General features: G+C 39.8%; 1 protein-coding gene across 1 annotated transcript in view; it reads left to right on the top strand.

Moving 5' to 3' along the window:
• The window catches only part of LIMCH1 (LIM and calponin homology domains 1), a 183585-nt gene that overhangs the window by 98610 nt on the left and 59214 nt on the right, over positions 1–25761 (top strand). The window contains exons 4-9 of the mRNA XM_050337872.1: positions 9140–9246; positions 12229–12259; positions 15337–15447; positions 19732–19927; positions 24235–24484; positions 25151–25423. Of these exons, the coding sequence (XP_050193829.1) occupies positions 9140–9246; positions 12229–12259; positions 15337–15447; positions 19732–19927; positions 24235–24484; positions 25151–25423 (968 nt within the window). The remainder of the gene's footprint in view (positions 1–9139; positions 9247–12228; positions 12260–15336; positions 15448–19731; positions 19928–24234; positions 24485–25150; positions 25424–25761) is intronic.

Genomic DNA, 25761 nt, shown 5'->3' on the forward strand with positions numbered 1-25761 from the left:
TATGCTTTACATTACCTATATTGGTTTATAACAGATGATGCTGGTCAGATAATTAATGACACCCAGACACACCTTTTCAGGTGGACAGAATTTTTCCTCATTTCCTTCTCTGCTAGACCCACTCCATCCCAAAGGTCCTGTTACAAGTTTCCTGGAGCTGAGTCCCTTGAATAGTCAACAGTGCTCTTCCTGGAAAACAAGGTTATTTTCCCTACAGTCAAGTCAAAATATAGAAAGCAGGTGTTGGGTATCAGTGCCCTGAGATATCAAGTGTGATCAAAGGGATCCCATGAAGTTTGTTTGGACTCTGCAAGCAGAAAGGGAAAGGGTATGTGAAAAGAAATGTATTATCTTTTAGCAGACCTGCTAATATAATTAAGAAAAACATGGAATAAATTTTAGCACATAGATTTGCTTTGCATAGGTAATCATCTGCAATAAAGTACATTATCTTAGCCAGAACACATAAGTAGTTTTTAAAAATATCTGTTGTGTCATGGCTTAACACACAAATTGCCCTGACAGCAGTCTGGAAAGGCACAGGTTTATTCAGCAGTGCTTGGTTTTAGTTGATGGCTATACATAACACATGAAGGACTTAATTGTGTTGGAGCTTAACCTAGTTGTGGTATTCCTTTGGACTACTCTAGGGCTGTACCTTTTGGATATATTGCTCAGGAGGTAATTCAGCTGTATTTATCCATGAATTTTTTTTTGTTGTTGTTGTTATGCGGAGTGATAAGCTTTAACACTATGTCTATGGAAAAAAGTACTCTCCTATATTTAATGTTAAGGTTAGTTTCTTTTGTGGTCTCCTTTACTTATAGACTGGTTTTGTTTTCACAATATCTGATGTATTAGTTCTTATGACTTACAACTCTATATTTAAAGTTTATGTATTTTTGTTTTCTTTAAGCAGTTTGTTTGGGATGGGTGTCTTTTGAGATCTAAATCTGTAGGGCAGACTGTGTACTTTCCTTAATGCTTCATTGTGTCCAGATAATCACACACAAATAAACCAAACATAAAAAACAGCACATTCTCCTTAGCTGTGAATTTCTCACCCATTTTTATATTTTGCCATAGAGCCCATTTGTGGGGGCAGCAGCTGCAAGGACATGCTGAGAAAGGAAAGTGTCCTGTTTCCCCAGCAGGATGTCCTGAGGGAAGCATTGTGGCACTAGCTGTGGTTTCAGGGTTGAAACTCTTGAAGTCTGTGTTTCAGTTAGTAGTCATACTTCTGCATTTATAATGTGAGTGCAATAAAGGTCAAATTTGCCTTCATGACCTTTTCTCCCCTCCTTCAGGTAGGCAGCACAACTATTGCCAGGAGGATGGATAAGAAGGAGTAGATGCCACAGATGCAAGCTCTGGTTGCCTTGAGAGCATTGCCACTGTGATGTTTCTTTCCTTCTTGTCTCTTTTGTAGCTCTTTCCTCAACACAATCTGCCACAGTTTTTGTATTGACCCACTCCATAGCCCAACCAACAAGGCAGAGGAAGTAAATAACAGTCTTTCCATCACAGCAAAAGGAGCCAAGCCTTACTTTTTTTGGTAGTTTTATGGTTTTACCCATCTGGCTCTGGATTTTACCCATCTGGCAAGGTGAATTCCCAGCAGCTTCTAGAAGCGCTTGGCTACAATTCACTGTACAGGAGCTTGTTTTTAACCCTGCTCTTGGTGAGCCTTATTCATAAAAAAATAAAGTGAAAAGTGGGTAACAGAAGAAGTCATAAAACTGAGGCCCAAACCCAAGCCAAGCACTATCATTTGGTACTAAGAAGATAGTGAGTGAGTGACAGTGAGAGAGTGAACTGCAGAGAGGGGGTGGAAAGGAAATGCTGTCCTCTTCCTTGGCCACAGCATGGCTGTTACTATAGAATATGGCATCAGATAGGCACTCCCTCTCCAAGACCAGGTGAAATCTGACATCTGGTTGACATCTGGCTGTGATTTCATCAGCATCGGAGCCAGTGAATACACTTGAAATGCTTTGGGGGCTTTCCCTGCCTGCCTATGTTCTGTCTTCAGTGGCTGTAAACAAAGCCATCTTACTCAGGGTGTATCTTTGGTTTGGCAAATCTGAGGGAATTCACATCATCTAATTGCTCTCTCCCCCAAAGACATAGATGTTGACTGAGCCCCCATTTGTTTAAATGTTTTATTTGTGCCTTCAGGGATAATGACCTGATGTAGCAAGGAGTGATATCAGGACCTACTTGACTAGTGAAGTCATAGGGTCAGCCTTGTGCTCATGCTGTGTGCACTCCTCCCAACCCCCCGTGGTTTGCTTTTGCCTCTTGAGTTGAAGGCTACTCTTGCTCATATTCTTTCCTGTGGTCTCCTCCCATTATTTTCTTCTTTTTTTTCCTACTATCCTTCTCCTTTCTTGTTCACAGTGTTTCTTCTTTTATATCATATCATATCATGCTGCAGGGACTTTAAGCTCTTTTTAAAAAATGTAGAAATAAGATACATCATTCGTTCTGTACCCAGCATGAAATTTTCACTACCTGCACAGGACATACAGTGCCATTTTATATTCTGTGCTACTTGCATTTGCCTTGCATTGTATACAATATGGTCATTCCTGTTTGGGGATTTTAGTTATAGCCATCATACAAATGGTAGTAATACACTGCACTGCATAAGGAGCTTATAAATGTGGCTGAAATTTGTTACAGGGAAAAGATTAAAAAGGAAATAATCTGGTGGTGAAGGACAGATATAGGAAAATATCAGGACAATTTCTTGAGTAGTGCTGCTGTGCTTCTGATTTTCTCAAAGAATTGAAAGCTCTTAATTTTAAATTTGTTTTCTAATTTCAAATTTGTTTTCTAATTTCTTGAGGACAAGTGTACTCACTATTTGCTTTGCTTAACACGTTTCATTTATTTTTGGCTTGCTTTTTATAGCCCTCCCTGCCTCCCCCACCATCTTCTTGCTCTAGGCACTTGCAGCACCAAGTGAGCCTGGTTGGGAGCAGCAGCATTTAAACATCTTGACACTTCCAGCGAGATCTTTGGGGACGGGTACTGAGCAACACAGAGGGAGCTGGGTTTGTTTAGTCTAGAGAAGAGGAGGCTCAAGGGGGACCTCCTTTCTCTCTACAACTACCTGAAGTTGGTTGTAGTGAGGTGGTGGTCAGTCTCTTCCACTGTGCCTGCAGTGAGAGGACAAGAGGAAATGGCCTTAAGCTGAGACAGGGGAGATAGAAGTTAGGTATTAGAAAAACACTTTCACTGTAGGGTGGTCAGACATTGGTACAGGTTGCTCAGGGAGGTGGTGGAGTCACCATCCTTGGAGGTGTTCAAGAGGTGTTTGATTCTGGCACTGGGTGATGTGGTTTAGGGGCTATAGTGGTAGTGCTGGGTGGACAGCTGGACAGGATGACCTTGAAGGTCACTCCCAACCTTGGTGATTCTATAAATCTATAAATATATAAATCTATAAATCTTCAGGCAGCCTGAAGGTTACTTAGAGCAGTTTTGGGGGTTTTTTTGTGCAGTTGCAGTATGGTAACTACTGGCCCATTTCTTCATGCAGTTTTAAAGTGGGTTTTGCCTTTTTGTTAAGGGAGTAGGGCTGTTGTTGGAGGAGTCACATCTTTTCCTTGCTGACTGCCCAAAAAGAAGCAGAAAAAGGCTGGGCTTTCTTGGCAAAGATAGTCTTCATCAGCTTCTTCCAGCGACGCGCTGGAAGGCCCTGCCCGCGGAGCCGGGCGGTGTGCCCTGCTCCTGCTGGTTCGGGCTGATCCTCGCCGTGTTTATTCTCTGGACCTGCCTTCTGCCTTCGCGGCTCGCAGGATCCCACGCTCGTTGCCGTGCCCGCTCAGCCCGGGCGGGTGCCGGGACGCGGCGCTGCCGTGGGTGGAGTTGGGGATGCAGCCCCGCCGCCGCAGCTCTGCCGCGCCCGCCCGGCCCGGCCGCCGCCTGGGGACAACAGCATCGGTCCGGCTGCCGGGCTGGTAAGTCCTGCTTTCCCTCCATGCTCCCAGGGTCCATCTCTTTCTGTTTTTCCCCAGTAGCGTTTAATTTTCGGGGGTGAAGCTCTTGTGTGACAGAATCTTTTTGGGATGTAAGCAGCCCTGACTCCCTTTGCTGTTCTGCGGGGGAGGGGGGGGTAGTTACCTTCAGTTCTGGTGTGCTGTCAGCCTTCCTCTTCTGGAGATTAACCAGCTCAGCTTCTAAGTGAAGGTGTCCCAACTGCGAGCGAGTGCCTTCCAAATTTAGTGATTTCGAATCTGTCACGGAAAACTGTTTTGTGAAGTTTTATTATGTATACAGTGAAGCATATTGTATAAACAGTAAACCGTACACATACACACACATATATAGTGAAATATATATATGTAGTTAAACATATGTATAGTTAAACACACGTATATAGTGAAACATATACAGTAAAGCATATTGGATAAATAGTAACATATACATACTTATATGTATAGGTATGTATATATATACACATACATACACACACACACACACACACACATATATATATATATATATATATGTAAAAAGTTCCCAGCCTTTCTTATGAAAGTTTTTTCCTGGTGTACTTTAACCGAATATTTCGATATTTCTGTGAGCCTTTGAATCAGACAAGATCAATTGCTTTTATGTAGATAAATTACCACAACTAATTACTTACGTAAAATGGAAAAATAAGAGAATTTGGAAGAAATGTTGAGAGCAAACAAAAGGCTTTAAAGAGTCTGTATAGGAAATTGCTCAGAAAAGCAGTTTGGAATTTATTTTTTAAGAGATCTTCCAATTTATTCTGGAGCAGGGAAAATATCAGCATTCCAGAAATGAAAAAGGCCACCTGTTTGTCTGCAGCTGTCCTGCAAAACAGAGCAGTGCTACTGGCAACTAATAATATCTCCAACTCTCAGAAGTGGCGTGTATTTGGCATTTTTTTCAGTGTTCTGTGCAGACATACAGCTTGGCTAGGTTTTATTTTCCCCAAGTTTATCTGTATATCTCATCCAGGCCATGCAGTAGCACGTTGACAAATGATGGCTCCACAGTGATAAGCTGTGGGACCGATTTGCAGTGCGAATACAGTGAGAATGTTTTGTATACTATTGTGGCAGATGAAAGGAATGGAAGTGGGCCAAATTCAAGCTGTTTGCCATTGCATCTGATCAGCAGATCCTATGGAGAGAATTTGCCTGCTGTGAATATTTGATTCTTGCTAGCTTGAGCTATCTTGTGTGTTGGCAGTGCTACTGTGTGAATTTGCAGTGGCTTTCCAGGGTGTCTGTCCTGCTCAACTGCCAATTTCTGGGGTTTTTTGCAGGATTCAGGATTTTGTGCACCACTTTGTGCATGAGGAAAATGACTTAATGCTATACAGTGAACATTTTTTCATATTTATAATACAGAGATTAAGACCAACCAAACTAAAAAGGATTACAAGTGAGCAGTGTATTGTTTTTGCCTCCCTGCACCTTCAGGAAGGTGTAACTCCTCCACCACCTACTCTCTCTGCATTACCTACATGTGGTTTTCCTGGCAAAGTGATTTTGTAGAGGTGAGTCTGTCAATTACGCACCAGAAAGGATGAAAAGGTGACCATGTTGAAATGGAGTTGAGAGTGCAGGAGCGGTTTTCCCTTTCCTTTTCTCTTTCTGCACCCTTCTCTGTCCATGACCCTTCTTACTGGTTCATGGCTGACTTTGCCTGAGAGTTCATAGTTTTGTGTGTTGGTTAATTTTTGTTTCTGAAATTCGGTAAAGCAAAACATTTACGTTAATAATTTTTGGATTTCTCTACTGAGAAGTAAATGACATTGCTTATAGTGCTGATCTAACAGGAACTCTCAGGACTCTGCTGAGGAAAGCAAAAAAGGGTTGGGTTTTAATCTATTAGTGTATCCTATGCTTGTGTCCAGTGTCTGTCACCACACTGAAGCGTTTGCCTTCTGTAAGCAGCCTATTTAGATTTTCTGTCATTTTATCACTTAAGCATAGTTAAAATTTTATAGCTATCTGTAGATATCTGTAGATTATAGATTTATAATTTATAGATCTGTATAAATATATTTACAGATATAAAATTTTATATTTTAAAATAATAGAGAAAATCTGCAAAATAAATTTAAACTGTAACCTGTCAACTTGCTTTTCCTCTGTGTGTATGAAGGACAAAAGCCAGAAGATTTTTGATTATAGTGCCGTTGAGTAAAACCAAGAGGAACCAGCATGAGACAGTTGCAGCAAGTAAATCTGAGAGAAAGGCAATATCATCCCCATTTAATGTATTGATGAAATTGTGTGTTAGTGCCTTGTAGGGACTGCGAAAGGGACCAAATTCTGGTCATGTGTCTTCTGAGACACTGTAAAAGATACCACCCGTTAGCTGAGGCACGGCAACTGGCCATGATGCGATCCTTGCCACTGCAGTGTGACCCATTTGCATGACCTATTTAACTCTGCCAAGTTGTAAGGAGCTGGGCAGGCACATTAAATGTGTCTTTTCAGTCACTTATTTAAAGTAAGGATGTTTCATATACATTGCTGCTTGTAAACCTGGGGTCTTTGTCTTTTTTAGTTGCTTCAACAGTGACAAAAAGTAGGACTTCAGGTGACTACAAAAATGCATAATTGCAGCTAACAGACACTGAACAAAAAATCCTCTCAAAAGATGTAAGAAAAATATTTTGAGAACTGAAGAAGCCAGGACCTGGTCAATGCAAAGTGTAGTAATCCTGAGAGAAAGCTTTGCTGGGAGCTGAGTCTTAATGTTAAGACTCCTTTCTTCTTCTAGAGGCTTATGACTGATTTTCTCCAGTGTCTCAATGGAACTAACAAATGTGAATTTCATCTGTACTAGAACAAACTAGGAAAAGTTTAGTTTTGCAGTAGAATGAGGTACGTTTTTGGCTTGGGGCTTAGGCAGCCTAGGCAGGTGTTCTTGAATAAATATGACACCTGAAAACATCTTTTTTGTTGGCCTTTTTTTTTCCAATCTGTTTAAACAAATGGCCATTTTTAGTACCATTGGGAAATAAAAATTATGAGATTGTTAGCAAGAGTAAAAACTTCTTTCAGTGCTCATTTATTGTATCTTCTTGTTGTGTGTGATTCTTTATGCCCGCACAAGATACTAGCTTTCTGAGGAACTGTTTGGGTAATGATGTTAGTGACTGTTGGGAAATGTTTTTGCTATGATGACCATCAAAATAAAAGCAGGTAGGCAAACAGGCATGCAGTGGTGACACTGGTTTTTTGAAAAATGGGCATTTGTTCATCAACAGAAGAATGAGTTTCCAAACTACATGGCTGCCAAATGGACTGGTGTTTTTGTTACTGCATATCATAACTTGGTTGTGAACTTTTGGCATAAAGATGGGTGCAATTTGTTATCTCCCACGTTCCTCCTCCTTTGGTCCTTTTCGAAGCGTATTAGGTTACTGTGTCCTCTATGTCCTGTATATTTTTGTTAAATTTGGAAATCCTGTTTGGAACTTTTTTTGAATGCTTTTGCATTTTTATTAGATTTACACATAGATCTACCCAGCGTTTGAAAGTGACCAGAATTGTCCTCCATCAAAGACCAAACACAAGACTTATTCACAATGCAGTTGGAAAAATTGTAATGCAAACAGTAAGCCAGATGGAGAATTTTACAAGCGTCTTTTCATGTCATGAATGATGCTGTCTCCCTGGGTTATGGGCTCTCTGCTCTCTCGACTGCTGTTCCTTTCCCCCTGGCACCCCTCCAGAGCTGTTAAGTTTCAGCCAGGGAAGGAAGGGAGATTTGGACTCCTCTGAATTTCCAAGTCTGTATTTTTTGCGTTGTGGCTGGCGAGCTTTGTGTGTGAGAGTGTTGGCATGCTGAGAGCCGCAGTGATTAGCATTCTGAGTGCTGCCCCCCAACAGAACAAACAGGGCTGCTCTCGAGGAGCCATGGCTTTCCACCCAAACAAAGGGCTGGGAGCAGATGTGGGGAGAGCCCTGCTCATGAATCTTGCTCTGTCACGCAGGATGGGTAAGAGCTAAACACTACCCAGGCTCCTCTGGTTCCTCCTCCGTTTTTACAAAAACGGAGGTCTCTGCCACACTCTGTGGTTCTGGTCCTTTGTAACTCTTCACATAGCAGCTTAAATTTAGTTGGAGATTTAAGATGAGAGGCTTCAGAGAATATCAAGCTGTACATTATGTCTTTACTTCTTCACACTCCTATAGTTGCGGTTGCTGATCTAGAAACAAACATATTTAAAGACTTGTTCTCTACTGACCTTCAAGATGTATTCATGTAAGAAATATTCACTGGTTCTGTAAAAGGGAGTGGTGTAGATGCATATGTGTAAGTATAAAACATATATTAACTGTATAGATGCACCTGCAAATTTAATCCCCTGGGTGCAAACCTATGTGTCATCATTTGCATTGGGTTTGAAAGTTTGTGCTTAGTCTCTCTTAGTTATTGGTTTTTAATTTTTACTCTTTGAAAAGTGTAAATCCTTCATAAAAAGTGTTACACAATTGGTGTTGTTTCTTCTTATAGACAGTGGTCAAGTTAAGTGTAGCTTCAAGGTTTTTATTTCAGAAGAAGCCACTCTTTTCTCAGTGGCTTCTGACTGGTTAAGATTGGAGAGGCAAGAGACCAGTTGTGTTAACTGGCTTGCTCATATTGACATGCAAAATCTTTTCTGAAAAAACTGCTTGCTTAAATGGTGGTGGACTGTTTCATATCTACTCTTCCTGCTTCCCTCAGAAATCCTGCTTCCTTCAGAAATCTTGCCTTTTCTACCCTATAACATGCTGATGTTGGCAGCCTACATCAGTAGGTGGGGAAATTAGCAGGGCTTTTTCAGTTAAAAAAGTTGCCAGAATCTGAGTTTGAAAAGAAGTAAGTCAATAAGCTTGTTGTAGGTATATATTGGGGGGGGGGGAGGGGAGGGGGGAATAAAAACAAAAGAAGTTTAATATCCGTCCAGTTTTCAAACAAAATCTGTACTGACTTCTTAAGTTATGTGACTGGAAATGTCTTTGGTTCTTCATTGAGCTAATGGTATGACTGTTCATGAACAGATACTGAGTTAGAAAAAGGTTGGTTTGGTAAGATATTTTTAAATGAAGGAGAGTTAAAAGTGTTGTTTTTTTTTTTTTGTGTCTCTTTTCAGGATAATATCATATTATTCTTAAGAGGCTGCAAAGAACTGGGACTTAAAGAATCTCAGCTTTTTGATCCTGGTGATCTGCAAGACACGTCAAACAGAGTAACCATCAAGTAAGTACAAAAGCAGTTTGTGATTAGCATGTTACAGCCTCGGATACATGTGATGCGATAGTAAATATTTAAGGATAAGCAAAAAGGCTATAGAACTGTCACTTGTATAAAGCAAATAGGAAGCTGAGGTTTGGGAAACCTTCAGTGCTGGGAAGAATAGATTGTTCCATTCAACAGGTTTTGTCTAAGGGCTGTTATTTTTCCCACAGAGATCAACCACAGCTATTTTAAAATAGGACAGTGTTTGGACAATACTCTCAGGCACATGTTGTGACTCTTGAGAGTGGTCTTGTGCAGGACTAAGAGTTGGACTTGATGATCCTTGTGGGTCCCTTCCAACATATTCTGTGATTCTATGATTCTGTGAAAATACTGTTTTAGTTAGGCCATGAGATTCTGAGGGACTTGAGGATTTTCATGAGTCTAAATTTAGTCTGTCCAACTAATATACTATTGTAGTCCGGGGGAAAAAAATCAAAGCTCAGATTAAAGCGTTCTGATGTTGTGATATAGGACATTTATAATCCTCTCAAACTCTATGAGGTGCAGACATGACTACAGTCTATTTCCCTACAAGAGCTATAGGTTGAGAAGCAATAATTGGGCTGAAGATGTCTTTTTGAACTGGAAATGCCACAGTTTAGATACTTTCTCACCAAAGCCAGACACCTAGTACCAAACAGATTGCACAAGTTCCTCACCCTCCAAAAGCACCCCACAGTCTCATAAAATTAACAAAATTTGTGATTAGTGTTGTTTAAAAGTTTTCCTGGAAGTTCTGGGCTATCATGTGTAATATTACAGTTATAACAGAAGTTATTGGTCTACAGATCAGAAAATGCTGCAGAGTTGATTGAATGGCCTCATTTCATTTGGCCCAAAAGATCACTAATAAAATCCTAGTCAGACATACCCATTTTAGAAAAGTATATGGAAACAATTTACTAAATTTCAACAGCATTTTTTTTTTTATTCTTTTCTGGCAGTGGAAGCTGGGCAAGTTTTCATGGTTTTCAAGCTTTGTCTGGGAAAATTCAAAGGCTCTGAAAATCAAATTGGCCACTTTCCTTGTTTGAAGGAATAGTCTCCCATTTTTTACTCCTTTCCAAGTTTCTGACTCTGAGGTTTTCTTGCCTATACATACCACTGAGAGGGAGCTAGGTGACATATTTCTTCTAAATCTGATAATACTGTAATGGAAAAGGTTCTTCATGACGTCCTACAAAATCATTACAGTGAGTGGCTGGAGAGACTTGCAAAGCAATCCCTAATCTGCATTTTAAACCCTAATCTCCATATGACACTAGAAAGAAAGGGTTTTTCTGATACCATCCTTGATCTTTTGGGTTTGAGGATGGATGGAGTACCTTGATGGAGGCAGGCTGAGGACTGGGATGGAGCTCCAGGGAGAGCTGTCCAGCGTGTCACCAAGTTAAAGCTGACATCATGCAGAGCTGGCCTGGCCCTCTGCTGAATATGATGCTAGATAGATGTGAAGCACCTCACTAGCATGGCATTTTTTCCCCCCATCAACATTTCAGAGAAAGCAGCTGTGGAAATGAGCCAAATGTTTTCCTAGCACTGGCCAAGTTCATGCTGAGTAACTGGCTTGAGCTGTACAAGCCAAGTCCATGACTCTTGTAGAGAAATATGTTGTAGACATGTCTTCTGCTAGCTAGTTCCCAAAGCATGAAGGTGATTTTTTCCCCTTTTTGTAGACTTTTGGGTTATTTTTAAAACATGGTGAAAATGTTACTTGTTTTGTGGTAGAGGATGAATATGACATTATTGCACATGATTAACATAATGAAACGTTAACCTTTTTTTTTCATATAGGTATTAATTGAGGTATGCATCAGATCTATTTTTTGGATCATTCTGCTTATAAAAGTTATGAGCTAATGCTGCAAAGAATTTCTTCCTGACTTGTTAAACAAGACTCTTTTCCACTGTTATTTTATTAAGAAAAAAACCCCAGTACTGTTCTATTTTTCTTAGTATGTGGGTATTGGTGGACAAAATTTTGGCTTAAAAAGATGTTATCAAAAAATACTTTGTTTTACCATTGCCTATATTTAGGCTTTTGTTGTTCTAACAGATTTAAGTACATTTACTTTTGGTTTTGTCATGCTGGAGTGATCTTACTGTTATAGTAGAAGACAATAATCAGGAGACAATCTTTACTAAATCTGAAGTAGTCTTATTTATTTTTCTGCACTTAAATGTGATACACATTTCCTCCAATTTTTTTTATGCTTTCTTTGCTAAATTTTGAAATGTTCATGTTTGTACAAACTTTGTGACTTGTTGTTTCTAAAATAAAAATTCCACCCTTTCAGGAACATTGGAGAAAAAAAAATAAATTGAGAAGGATGCCAGTGTTCAGTCTGAGTACTCAAGTATACATTGAAAAAATAAATGTTTTCCACAGCAGGTTCTGTTTTAAGTGGCAGGATCTTTGTTGCTTCACCCATCTACTTTATTCTTTTTGATTCTTGTTTCCACAGAAGCACCTGCAATATTTCCTTTATGTTTGGTGATGTCTTCTGTACATGTTCAGTTCTTTCACAATGTGTATGGGTTGCATGATTTATCACAGAGCAGAACCTGTGATAACTGCAGAATGTATTTTAGCAGTGAGAACTTTTGTCTTCTTTTTGTAAGAAATCAGCAACTCTTTAAAGGAAATATTTTTGGTACTGTTCTACTTTACTGTGGGACCATTATAAACACATTTTATTTTTGTGCTTCCAGAGTTCTAATTTAATGATTGAAATAATGGTGACAAAATATTCCCATGTTATGAATAAATGAATGTGTGAACTACATCTCCTTAGCTTTCATGTGTTTCCACCCAACAGAAGCATTCTGCAGGATTTGGTTAGGGAAAATGTAATGTGTCTACTTTCTGATTTTTTCCTCTCTCTCTCTTTTGTGTGTGTGTGTGTGTGTGTGTGTGTGTGTGTTTGTGTGTGCAACCAGGAACGTTGACTGTAGTAGGAAGCTGAAAAATGTAAGTACATCACTTGAAGTTCATTGACTTTTTTTGTCTGGTTAATCCTGTATTTGGCCTGAGCAAGAATTATGTCAGTAAAAACTGATTACAGATAAGTATTGCTGAAAAGTCCTTCTGAACACAAACCTAGCTAGGTTCTGCTGAAAATTTAGGTAGAACTGCTATGGCAAAGCAGCCTTACAATAAAAACAAAATAGAGAACATTTGTCTCTTATTGGATAAGTGATAAATATTGTGATTTCTGTGCTGTCCAGTGTGCTGTTTACTGGGAACAGTCTGACTTGCCCATGAAGCAACACTTTTGTAGCCCTTCATGAATATATTGGCATAAAGTGCATTTGTGCAAAGCATTTAAAATTAAGCAAAATGATCATTAGATCTGGATACAAGTCTTTACTATCAGGTTTACTAGCTTTCTCATGATTCTTCCAAATAAATGACTGTTTCTCAAGGAAGATTTTTTCCATTTAACTTCAATGTCTTGTTAATTTGAACTAATAGCACTGGTAGTGGATCCTGTAATTGTTAAGTGGAAAAGAAAATGTCTAAACTTTGCTGGTCTGAGAGTTAGTTATTGTCTTAAAGCCTAGCAAGCTGTCTGTCCTTAGTCAACTGTAAACTGGTAGAAATTCAATTTTGTATTTGGCTCACATCCCTATAAAGTGATAGGAAATGCCAAGATCTTTTCCTAGTAACATTGCAAGCCAGTAATCATGACCGTGGGTAAAAAAAACCACAAACAAAACAAAAACACCCCCTCCCCCAAATTATTTCATCCTGTCTTTCCCATCATCACCATCATCAGTAGAGTCGTATCTTCTGCACCCAGCACACAAAGTTTTAGGGGAAGAGTTCAGCTTTGGTATTTTAGCACTCTTGTGGGCACTGGCTAAATACACTTGTACATATGTATTGATTTAAAGGTAAAGTCTTCCATGATGTGCTTCTAGGCAATATATGCTTTCCAGGTGCATGATCCTGCAACCTTGGCTGGCAGCCAGTTGGAATTGCTTGCAAATGTGAAATTATCCACTATTTTTTCCCTCTCAAAGAAAGAAAGGAAGAAGAGAGAAAGTGATTAAATGCAAGCAGAAATAAATAAAAATAGCACATCCTTCATCAGTGAACTGAGTGGCAGAATGAATTGGACAGTTTCCTGGTTGCAAGAAATACTATATTTGCAAGTGTTATCGTTTAACTTGAGAACATACACTGTAAGAATTCTTTGCATAAATTTGTCAAGTAGTGCTGGTTGAAGGAAAACAGCTCAGATAAAGGTTGTTTCAAGACAAAAAAAATCAGTACTAGCAAAACCACCTCCTTTCACTCAGCACAGCAGTATGGATTTGCATGTAATTTTGAAACAAGGGGAAAATTTTTGAGCTTTATTAAAAGCGTTAGTTAGATATTTCATGGCATGCATACTATTTATAAACTAAAGAAAAATATAAACTATACTTATATATAAAATACATATTTTTTACATTATGCACCACTGTTGTTTTTAAACAGAGGAGCTGTATCACACACACTATATCCTTTTCTGGCAGGGACTCACCTGTAGTGCTGCATAATTTTGGACATCACACTTAAATGAAAAATGGGGATGCTAGAGCAAGTTGATGAGAAAAGTCCAGTGAGGAGGAAGCACTGAAGGAATATGGATGCTTGTTTTAGGGAAGAAGAGTCTGAAAGATGCCTGTTCCTAGTACACCCTTTGGATTTTTTGCTTTAGTTTTGTTTTCTTTAGTTCACTATATAATATGAAGTATATGACCCTGTCCCATCAAAACATAAAATACTGTATTTCAGTTAATGTAACTTTTTTGATTCAGTTAATGGCAACTATTCTTTATTATTGGTTGCACGTCTTTTCCACATCAAAATATTTCCTGTTTGTTCTGCAGTTAAATACTTTGCAGTGTCACAGGATATGCCAAAATAATGAGCATTAAATGAGAAAAAGCCCTAAGTTCTAAGGTGATGGTTTGTCATTTTTTATCCAGTGCAAAACACTGAACTGAATTGCTTTTGATGATCAGTTTCCAGTCAAAATTGCTGCTGCACAGGTGCCATTAGACATGACTTTAAGTGGAGGCATATGTGGGTGCAGAGAAGGACTTTCTCTGTATGGTGTAAACAGCGGCATTTTTGAAGGTGTTGGATTTGACCATCCTAAGCATCTTAATTTCTCATTTCTTAAAACGTGTGCAACACCAGCAGTGTCAGGTCAGATTTCTTTGCTACTTAAAGGAGTGAAAGGGTACAGAAACACTTGCAAGAGCAATTCTTGGCCTTTTCCCCTCACTAGTTTTGAAATGACTTTTGAGTTATGGAGAAGCATCAAGTCAGAACTTGAATGAAACTGCTAACTCTTTCCCCTACAGTCTGATAGAAACAACCAGGCGCCCATGGCTTTTGATTAATGTTTATTTATTCATCTTCTTTATTAAGCATTTCTTAAGCTGTTATAACAGGTTGTTATAATAAGCTAGCAGAAGCCTAGAAGTAAATGTTCCTGTATCATCTGGTTAATTACATTAGGATAATTAAAAATGAGACTTCCTTTTCTGTCCTTGAAATAGACAGGCACTCATATGAGATGTTTTTAGGCAGGCACTTATTCAAGATGTTTTGTTTATTCCCCTGGTCTTAATGGGTTTGATTAGCGACTTCCAGTGTCAGTACTCTTTAGGGATTTTTTTCCTATTGGATTTGCAAACAGATATATTTATGTGTCTTCTAGACAGTTTCAAATATATTTGTCTAGTTTTTCTATTCAGATTCGTTTTTTCTGTTTCTTTTCCAGGCAGACATGAAAATTTTATTATTTTTATTAAAAATACCAGGGAGATAATGTGTTAAGTTACATATTGTGTAGGACTGTTTAAATTTTCATAGTTACCTGATGTATTTATGTTTAACCTTTGACAGACACTTCCCTTTCAATTCTGATTTATAGCAAAATCTTGTGCCACTGTGCAGTTTAGAATAAATCAGGGATACTGAAGGGAAGTAAATTTAGCTAAGTGACTGTGTAAATGGCTTCAATTAATTCTTATTAACTTCTGCAGGTATTAGTCACCATTTATTGGCTAGGGAAGGCGGCAAACAGCTGCACGTCATATAGTGGATCAACCCTTAACCTGAAGGAATTTGAAGGTTTCCTGGCACAAATGAGAAAGGTATCTTTTTGTTGTGTTTTGGGAATGGAAATTTAGTTCAAATTATTAGTCCCATAAATAAACTGTCTGTTGCTAAATATGAGAGGAGTGGGGGGCTGGAGTTTCTGTATGTTTTGGTCTGAGTTTCTTCATTTATGACACCAAGTTTCAGCTAGAAGAGCTGAGACTCAAAAGTAAGGTATCAGACTCCAAGAGCAGAGTTTTTCCTCTTTAAAACATTGTCTCATGAGCAACTTTTCTGGTTTTTGTTGAAACATAAAACATCAAACCAAAGTATCTAAATAAAGCTGAAGGGGAGGAGGAGGAGATTATGTTTCACCAAGGGCATAGTTATGATAAATCTGTGTTTTGCCAAGCTCTGAACTCTGGCTGAAATCATATTCAGTGGTTTATGTGCTGAGCTGTGTTGGAAAAGAAAAGTTGTGATTGCTGTAGGGTAGTTTGGGGACTTTTGGTTGAGCATTCCAGCATGCCCTGAACCTTGAATCAGGTTGCTTAGCAGTGATAACCAAGAGTGCATTTCCTGGGGATGGAGGAGGCAAGAAGCAGGCTTGTAAGAAGATGGCAGCACTACATGTTAGCATTGCATGTGTTGGTCATACTGCTCATGAAAGGCCATGCAGCTACATTCTCCAGTCCACAGAGAGCTTCGTGCCTGCTGTTTCCTCCCTATCTCATGTAACAGCCATGTCGCCACAGGCGGTAGGGTTTGGGGACTATGGGAGAATCTCTGGACTTCACTTTCCTCAAGCTCTGTGCTACTGCATCTGCACCAGCTGCAGCTCTCCATTCTGGGACCCCACAGGGCCAGCACCAGGTTGCCACTGGAGAGGAATACATTCTTGTCTGATTGGTAGCAGCTTCTATACCCTGGTGACACCAGAGAACCTTAACTAGATGGCTAAAATCCCTGTTTGTGAACCCAGTTCCTGTGAACATGCAAGTAAAAGTGGAGAGGAAGAGAGAACATCGTGCTTCTCGGGAGAAATTTATTTTAGTCTTCATTTTAATGACCTGTGCTAATCACTTGGGACTTTGGCACTCATGAGTGATATGACTGAGCCTAAGCAATAAAAAAATTAAGTTAATACTTGAGGTGTTTACAAATAGAAGATGCAGGGAAGGAGCAGTCTACACTCCAAAGAGTCAGAAAGGTGAAACAAAGCCAAACAAGCGAGCTAGCACAGAAAAATTGCCAAAGTACAGGTTGTTACAATGTTAGTGCTGCATGGTATTGTGGTTTATTTTATAATGTTTAATCTCGCACCACGAGGCTCCTCTTTTTCCAGGTAATATTTACCTGTGAAACTAATCATCAGAGCATTTTAGAGGTCCTATCTTGCGCTCTTTTGTGAGATGATGTAGGCAGGGGCTGAAAGGCAGTGTTCTCCAGGGGGCTAATGGTCATAGAGAGCCTGGCTGGGCATTGCGGAGCACTGTGAATCAGGGCCAAAGGCAAGAGGCTGGAACTTGACTTGTTGCAGATTTGGAGCTGGGAGAAGAGTAGAGATCTCATAAAAGCTGAAAGCTATATATTCTTTCAATGCATAAACAGAGCACTTTGCAGTTCTGTAAAGTCTTGTTTAGGTAATGCTGTTATGAGGGCCATTGGTGACTTTTTTGAGATCTCCTCCCTAGTCCTATGCCCCTGCAGTATTTCCCACTGGCAATTGTGGGTTTGTCTGTTACTGCATTTGAAGAGGATTTGGTTGTAAAATAGAACATGTTAATCATGCTGTGCAACACTCTGATGTTCTTTATAGCTGCGCTCGAGTGATGAAAAGACACTTTATCACATTCTCTACTGGCATTTTTTCCACAGAATTTAGTAACTAAATCGACCATAAATTCAGTCTGGTTTAGTCTTTCTGTTGGAAATCCTCTCTGCCCTCCTTTTTTAATAAGAAAATCAAAAGACAACTCCGATGTAAGTTGTCTCAGACTCATCTTTTTTTTACTTCTCAAATTGAAAGGGCTATTCATTTCTAATTTTATTCATGCAACTCTGGTTTTAATTTCTTTAACTATTTGAGTACTCATTTTTCTTTTAAACTGGAAATTCACAATGACAAAATATCCATGGCTTTTTGATTATATTTAGTGGGTGGAACTTCCTGGAGAAATGCATCTTATATTTGGCAATCATCCTTTTACTGCCACTTGGTGATATACTGTGTTTTTAATTAGATAATATGAAAGACTGATGTGCTGTTTTGTGTCATGCTATGGTGTTATCAGTCCCACAGATAACCACTTTCCACTTGATAGTGTTTGGGAGACACGATTTGTTCGAGGCAGGACAAGTACCCGTCTGTGTGACGGCATTGTGCTGGGAGAGTATCTTTGCCAAGGGAAAGGCTGTAAAAGAACATGTTTACAGAAGTCTGGGATCCTATCCTGGTGCCTGCCTCCTAATTCCTAGTGAGGGACATGCAAAATTAACATCAACAGGCCTTTGAAAGTAAGGTCTGCAGAACTCATTAGTTTACAATTGGGCTGTTTTCAGACTCTGATAGATAGTGAATGCAGGCTGGGGCTTTTTGCCCAAGTTTAAGTCCCTGTAGCTGCTGAGCAGTTCTGTGTCATTCAAATACAGTAATTTAGGAAAATGGAAATGTGCCTAAAGACTGAGAATAGCTGATTTGTATGAAGGGATGAGTGGATTTAGGGAATTTGGATTTTTTAAAAGATTTTTGGATCATGTCACAAACAGGATTTTGATAGGATTTTTAGATTTGTTCTTGGATGTGTGTAATTCATGAAGATTTTAGGGAGACAGGTCTTTGTTGTCTGTTGTTTCCATAAGTATTTTACTTCACTGAGCAGAACCGAGGAAGGAAATTACATAGCATTCAGTTACAACTTAAATGCATTTTATTTGTTTTTAGAAAATATTTTCACTTCTATTTGCAGTGAGGTTACTTAATGGCATTACCACAATTTAGCTTGGCCTTAGGCGACCTTTGCCGCTGCCCTTAATGTGGTATTTTGGCAGATTAGTAGCGAGTGGCACTAATTAAGCCTTCTTCCTGAAAAGTTTGCAGAACGTTTGGTCTGATCTCTCAATCTTGCTTCAAGCTTCCCTCTTTTTCAGCATGGGAGTGTTGGTGTATTATTGTAGGGCTCTCCTCCCTCCATCACTTTTCCAGCAAACACTCAGATATTCCTGATTGATCTTCTCATTGGCAATACTAGTGATGGGTAAACCCTTAGCAGTCAAGGATGGTGGGAGCTGTGCTCAACATAGCCATTGTGCTTCAGCTAGTGGTAAGCAGGGGGTGCTTCTTAATTAGGAATTAATATTCAAATGCTTCTGGGGAAAAAAAAAATCACATTCCAATCTCTTTGGGTCACAAAATGTCAGTCTGATAATGGCACCCACATTTCTGACTTTACTTACTGTCGGGGGAGAAAAAAACAGATTTATCTTTGAATAAACTCAGTTATTTTTGTTTTTTCTCAATCTGAATGATTGTAATTAATGTTAGGACACTCTCTAAAACAAGGGATTTATTATAATGCAAGGGTGAGGATGGCTTCTATTGACCTTTCCCTCTGCTGGAGTTTCAGTGTTTTAGTATGTGCTGCTTGCACTGGAAAGAATTTATAATCACAGGGCTGTCAAAGACAACCATTGTTCTCCCTGCTCTGAACATGTGGGTCAGCTACAAGTGCTTTCATATCCCCCAGAGCCAGGAGCTGGCAAGGAGTAAAGAGCACAACTGAATTCTTCTGAGGCATCGGGAAAAGCATTTTGCATATTTTTCATTGCTGATTGCTTGAGAAAGACATCCCTCTTTCATAACAGGAATTTCTCTTCAAGGTAGAAGGAGGCTGGGGCACACTGCTTTATTATTTTGCTGAGCTGAAGCAGCAACAACAAATGCTGTCTGCTGGTGTCCTGTCCAGATACAATAGATGGGCAATGGGAGGGGGGGAATCTTTTGGAAAGCAGCAGACTTAAACCTGATGCAGGCACGATGTTAAAATTGTAGTGCCTTTGCCTGTGCCATGGACTGTGGACGACAAGTCAGGGTTCAGGTTACTTTCATTTTTGATCGGTTTATTAACTGGCCTATTGGAACTTTTTCTCAGTTCATTGTACTAATCCAGTGAGAGTGGTTTCTTCTTAATTAGCATAAAATTGGGATTTATTGCAAGTTTGCATTTTCGTTTTGAAGGGAAGAAGGGGCAAAAATCAAGGAACCCCTTTTTTGGGGAGGAGATTTTTAGTATTTGGGAAGATGCTTTGCTGTCTGATGTGTAATGGATATTTCCATGTAGGAAACAGAGGATATCGAGAGCCCAAAGCGCAGCATTCGTGACAGTGGCTATATAGACTGCTGGGACTCTGAACGCAGTGATTCCCTCTCCCCACCTCGCCACGGCAGAGATGACTCCTTTGACAGTCTGGACTCCTTTGGCTCCCGCTCGCAGCAGACACCGTCTCCAGATGTAGTGCTCAGAGGGAGCAGTGATGGTGAGTACCAGGCACAGTGCGGCACATGAATAATGTTGTGACATAGAGGCAAAGTTTCTGGAATAAATGTGCCATTCAGAAGCTGGATACTGCCTCTGAATTGGGCTAATCTGGTGGGAGAGCTTCTCTGTGAATGTTGATTTGTGCTCCCTGAGGTGTAGATGACTGCCAACAACTTACCTGAAATCTGACTCAGGTCAGGATAGCGTAGCATTGGAAAATGAGTTACATCATTGCACTGTAATTTTATGATGGGAAGAGTGTTTTTCTGGGTTACAGTGTAAGAGGATGTTATGCAGACTCATTTTAGCTTATAAATTAGGCTAGAGTAAGAAATAAAATTGCAGGAACAAGGAAAATATTGTAGTGAATAAAATGTTTGTTTAAGTAAACTCTGGGCAGATAAATGACATAGAAATATCTTGGGAATGTCTGATACTTGACAAAATTTTGAAGTCTGATGTACAGTGCTTAACCAAATGTCATATAAGTTTTCATGGTATTTAGAAAATTGGGTAAATTAATAGCTCCCAGCATCGGAGCTGTGGCCATCTTTGTACACATTTGTGCGAGAACGTGCAGCTCTAGGAGTACAGAAGGGGTGCTGTTTTCTGCCTTTCTTTCCTGATTCCCAGAGGTTTCCAGAAGCTTGTAAACACAGCATGCTGGATGAAGAAGGATTTGCTTAGGGTAGGTGTGGAGCATGCTCTTAGGTTACCTGTCATGAGCAGAATTCTGGTTCAGGACAAAAGGATGCATGATTGAGGCTCTCTCTGCACAGTTACATTCCTGATGAACAGATAAAAATAAAACTTCATCATCAGATAAAGCTGTGTTGCACAAATGAATCACTTCTTCTTAGTAATGTTACTTATTTAATTAAAAAAAAGGAAAGGCAGGAGGACCTTTGGGTAGGAACCAGATGTTCATGCTGCTTTTGGCACTGTGAAAGAAACTGGTGCTGTTCATAACTGGACACATGAGAGATTGCCTGAGGTGATGGGGAACCCCTTAGACCTGGAAAGCTGACAGGGAGAGCTGGTATCACAGTAGAGTTATGAAAGAGCTGTGGGAAAATCAGAGCTAAGATCTGCTCTGAGTGGCCTGTGGTATTTGGGCTGTTACTGGCTGACCATCCAGAACCAGCTACTGGGGCTGATTCCCGAAACAGCCTCGTGGCCCCTCAAAGCACAGGCTCCACGTTATAAAATGTTTTTCTGCCTTCCCAAATGAGACAAGTGTGGTGTTGGCAAATAGGAACACCTCACATGTCCCAGTCAAGAAGTCTTGCTCTGTCCTGGGTGCTCAAGAGGTGTCCTGTGTCCCTGCTTACTTGGACGTGGTAGGCTGCCAGTTACATATGTCTCGTAGCTGCTTCCTATCAACTTCTGCTGTATTAGCAGATTTTAGAAAGGTTTTGTGTTTTTCTGCCACAGCTAAGACATACTGTCTTGTCACATTCTTGAGTCTGTAACAAACACAAAAGAAGATAAAAGCGTACAAAGTTTGTTCTTAAAAATTAGCATTTAACCATATCCAGGATGCGAGCAGATGCTGTGTGCACACGTATGACTTGTCCAGCCAGCACTTTCTAATGTGTCCCATTTTCCCTGCTTACTGCTGACATAACTTCACAGCTGTCTCCTCCAGCAGTTGCAGGTGAGGTGTAACTTGGCTGACCTCTTTTATGTTGAACCTCTTCCTGTGGTCCCAGCAGGCTAGTATATCACTCAGCTGCAGTGTAGTTTTTGATAGAAATAATTTATATTGGACTTGATGATCTTAGAGGTATTTTCCAGCCTAAATGATTCTATGATTCTATATGCAGAGCTGGATGAAGGAAAAGGTTCTGCTTTCATTACTTCTTTCTCCATTCAAACAGGAGCTTTATAAACCAGATAATATTGTAGTGAACTGAAACTATAATTCCTTCCACTTCTAGAAGGAAAAAAAATTAATGTAGATCATTTAAATGATCCTAAGGTCATGATTAGTTTAGGTGGAAGCAGTGAGAAATACTGCCTTCACAAATACCATCTGTGATGAGCCTCACTGCTGAGGAACTGCTCTGGTGTCATATGCAGATCCTGCCCCTTGGAAAAAAGCAAACAAAACCAGTGGTAGAGTAGAGAATTTCAGACTGACCTTCCTTTACAGTTGCCAATGCTTGGCCAACAGCTGTGCATGGATCCTTGTACAAAGGATCTGTACTTGTCAGTGGTGTATAACTGCTTGTTACTGGTTGTGGAAACTGCTGCTGCTGCTGCTACTTGGAAATGCAGAACAACAAATTTAAGGTTATAAATGTAGAGCACAGCTGCATCTTCCATTTGGTACTTTGGCTTCCAGTGCTTTTTTTGTAAATTTGAGCTGAAAATAATTTCATGAGTAAAACATCAATAATTAAAGAAGCTGTTTGTCTTTGAAGTACTTAGCTTGGGGATGCTGGTAGGCACATCAGTAATGAGGGAGATGAATGTGTTCTAATTCCTCTGCCACTGTGGTTATCTATTCCAGCATTTCTGTCTGCCAGATCGAGACTGGTTTTCATGTGATACAAAAATAGACATCAGAACAAAGTCAAAAGCAAACAGAATAGCAAATAACAGTAAGGGATTTTTTATTTTCTTTTAGTTCCTCTGTGCTTTGCTCAGGATAATGATACTACAGCTCTTCAAACCTTAGCTATCCTCAGATATCCATGATTCTGTGATCATATCTCCCCTTTTTGTTTAGGCATAGACTCGGGTTACCAACCACGGTGCTAGTTATCGTAAGTTCTTAAAGGAAATTGTTCAAGCAAAAGAATACTGGCAAAAAAAAAGGGCATTTTGATTTTGTCTAACTAGTTCATTTCCATTTTGTCATATCTTTTATTACTGTTCCCTTTCACTCTTCTTCGTGTCTCTCCAAGCAAACGATTAATAACTCAGTCCGCTGCAAAAGCTCTTTTTGCAAGTAACATTCCTAGCATATTTAGATCTCTTTTCCTTCCCCCACTTTGAGTTATACACAAACTACTTGTGATTTTTATGACTTCATTGTTTTCAGTTGTTCATTCGGTAGCTCAGTAAATTAGCTAGTAGTTTACTAGTGTTTTGAATTAGCAAGAGGACACAACTTGTGTGGCTTCCCCTCACCCCAGAAAGGGGTTGCAAGGTGTTACAAAGGAGCCAAGGACCAGAGGCATCCAACACTCCAAAGCTCAGAGAAGATATGAATGCTGGTGGGACAAATGGCTGAACGTGCTCCATTTCACTCTTCAAACCAGGGCCTGTGATGATGTTACACTGCTGAGAGAGAACTATGTGCATAGCTTCTTTGTGAATTGCTTTAAAAGGCTCATATGGTGCAGGGAATCTAGTGAATGTCTATGAAGTGGCTTCCAAAATGGCTGTGAGGGCAGTTCCACACTGCAAATGCTCTTTAGGGTATTTGTCCTAGCATTTGGGAGTTCAGTTTTCAAGTCAGAAAAGTCTTGCCTAGATTTCAGTGTTTTAAATGGGTTATAAATATCAGGAAGCTTAGTTTGTTTGAACAAAATCAAGTAGTCACCCAGCTCTGTTATCTCGCATCTTATTCTCTGTAACTCTTGATTTTTCTCTCTCACCTTATTTCTTCACCAGTAAGGATTTTTTAGTCTTTGCTGTACTGACCTAACCACTAAATCCTGAGGTCCCTTCTCTCTCTCCTTGCACATTTCCATTTGGGGATCAAGTCTCTCTGTCAGTTTTGCAGTGTGCTAGACTGATTGACCAGGCAACTGATGAGAGAGACCATCCGAGTTTTCTGGTTTATAGCAGCTGATGCTATTCTTAGATCTTGACCATAGCTGATGCTGTGTGTGTTCAAATTGCTGTGTGTAGAGACACCCACATATTCCTGCCATTCTGTAGTTATACAGCATGCAGCCCTTTTTTGCTTCTGCTTGTGCTAGGCACATATAAGAATGCAAAGTAGGCCAGGCATACCCATATGAACAACTAGGAGTCATTTGGGCTTTAGTCAGGTAAGCTTCTGTATCTATCCTCTGTGACTGACAAGTCTGACTTAGTCTGACCCTGAGGTTTTTTGATGTGACCTGTGGCTGAAGATGAGTTTTTCAGAGATTGATGGAAAAAAGTGTTTATTACCTGTGTAGATGTTATGGCTACTACCTTCAGTGACTGCCTTTAAAATACAAATGCAAGTAAAGGTGGTTAAATGTAATTTTTTGGTGGTGTCTTCTCCGAGTTATAGTTTTAAGAAAAGCCAAGCAATTGGATGAAAGTGGAAATAAGGGGATTTTTTTTCTCCTTCCTTACTAGGGAGAGGAAGTGACTCGGAAACTGACCTGCCACACAGAAAGATGCCAGATGTGAAAAAAGATGATATGTTGGCAAGGCGGACCTCACACGGTGAACCTAAATCAGCTGTGCCTTTTAACCAGTACCTTCCAAACAAGAGTAATCAGACTTTCTATGTACCTGCTCCCCTTCGGAAAAAGAAAGCTGAGCGAGAGGAGTACCGAAAGAGCTGGAGCACAGCGACCTCACCGCTAGGAGACAGACCTTTCAGGTAAGACTGGCCTGTCCAGCTTCTCCCTTCCTCAGTGATGATGCTTTAACACTTGCCCAATTTTCATTGTTTTCACAAGGCGTATGATAACTGTAATGAATCTCTAGCTGATACTGTACTAATAAATAGTTTCTAACAATTGGTGAAGGTAGTAGAAAAGCAATGAGTAGAAAAATCATGGTCTTGATGTCGTTATTTATCATACAGTGCAGTGTATAACTTGTGTTTGACAAGATGTCAGTTAGTACAAGTACCATGGATGTCAACTCAAACCCAAGGCTGGAAAAAATTGTTCTGGATGATCTGTTTCAGTTCTCAAGACAGTTACTATCTGACAAATGATACTTATAAGTAATGTTTGATGTATTTAATCAAAACAGGTAATATTTTTGTGGTGGTTTTTGTAAGATCAGTTTATTTGTATGTTGTATTCTACTCACTAATATGGTTTATATAGTTGTGACTGTGTTTCTGCATGTTGGTTTTGTCAACTGATACTTAACTTGTGGTTTGGCCTAAGAAGCAACTCTCATTAAACAGCATAATTATTTACTCTGATTATTCATCAGAATTTATCCTTTGGCATCTTGATATGAGCAAACTGTGCTTGCAAATGTATATGTTTTAGGCAGAGTCTGTATTAAACTAACTTGTATAATTCAATAGTAAACCCCACCCTGAAACCATAGAAGAAGAATTGAATGAAACACCAGGACTGTGTGAAAAGGAGAAAGTGGGCTCCGTGGCTCCTGAGGCAAGCTCCCTTAAAAATCAATTAGGTTTGGATCAAAGTGAAGAAAACTCCATAGATCAGTCTCCTTCATGTAGTGCAAAAGAAACATCGGCACACAAGGGGAAAGATGAGGAAGAGATCAGAAAGTTAAGAAGACTGGAACAAGCTGGCATTAAGGTCATGTCAGCAGCCCAGCGCTACGGCAGGTTAGCCCAACGGTGTGAGAAATGGTGCACGCTTCACATTTTCAGGATTGGCTGAAGTGTGGGCTTCCTTGATCCGCTGTGATTTCACATCTCCTAACAAAAACCCAGTCGCTAAGCACTCACCATTGCTAGTGAAAGTCTTGGTCTGAAAAACCTTGTGATGTGGCAGCTGTGGATTGTGGAGTTACATGATGCTAACTGCATTTGTGCTGAGAAATTGTATTGTCTTAGAGCATAATGTAAACAGACACCAGGAAGACTCCTACCCAGACTACTTGTGACCTTCCATTTAATGCTTTCTTGTATTTAATAAAAATATATATAAATGTCCATTAAAA

Source organism: Myiozetetes cayanensis, unplaced genomic scaffold, assembly GCF_022539395.1.
Source record: "Myiozetetes cayanensis isolate MyiCay16 unplaced genomic scaffold, myiCay2020 scf7, whole genome shotgun sequence".
Taxonomy (NCBI): Eukaryota; Metazoa; Chordata; class Aves; order Passeriformes; family Tyrannidae; genus Myiozetetes; species Myiozetetes cayanensis.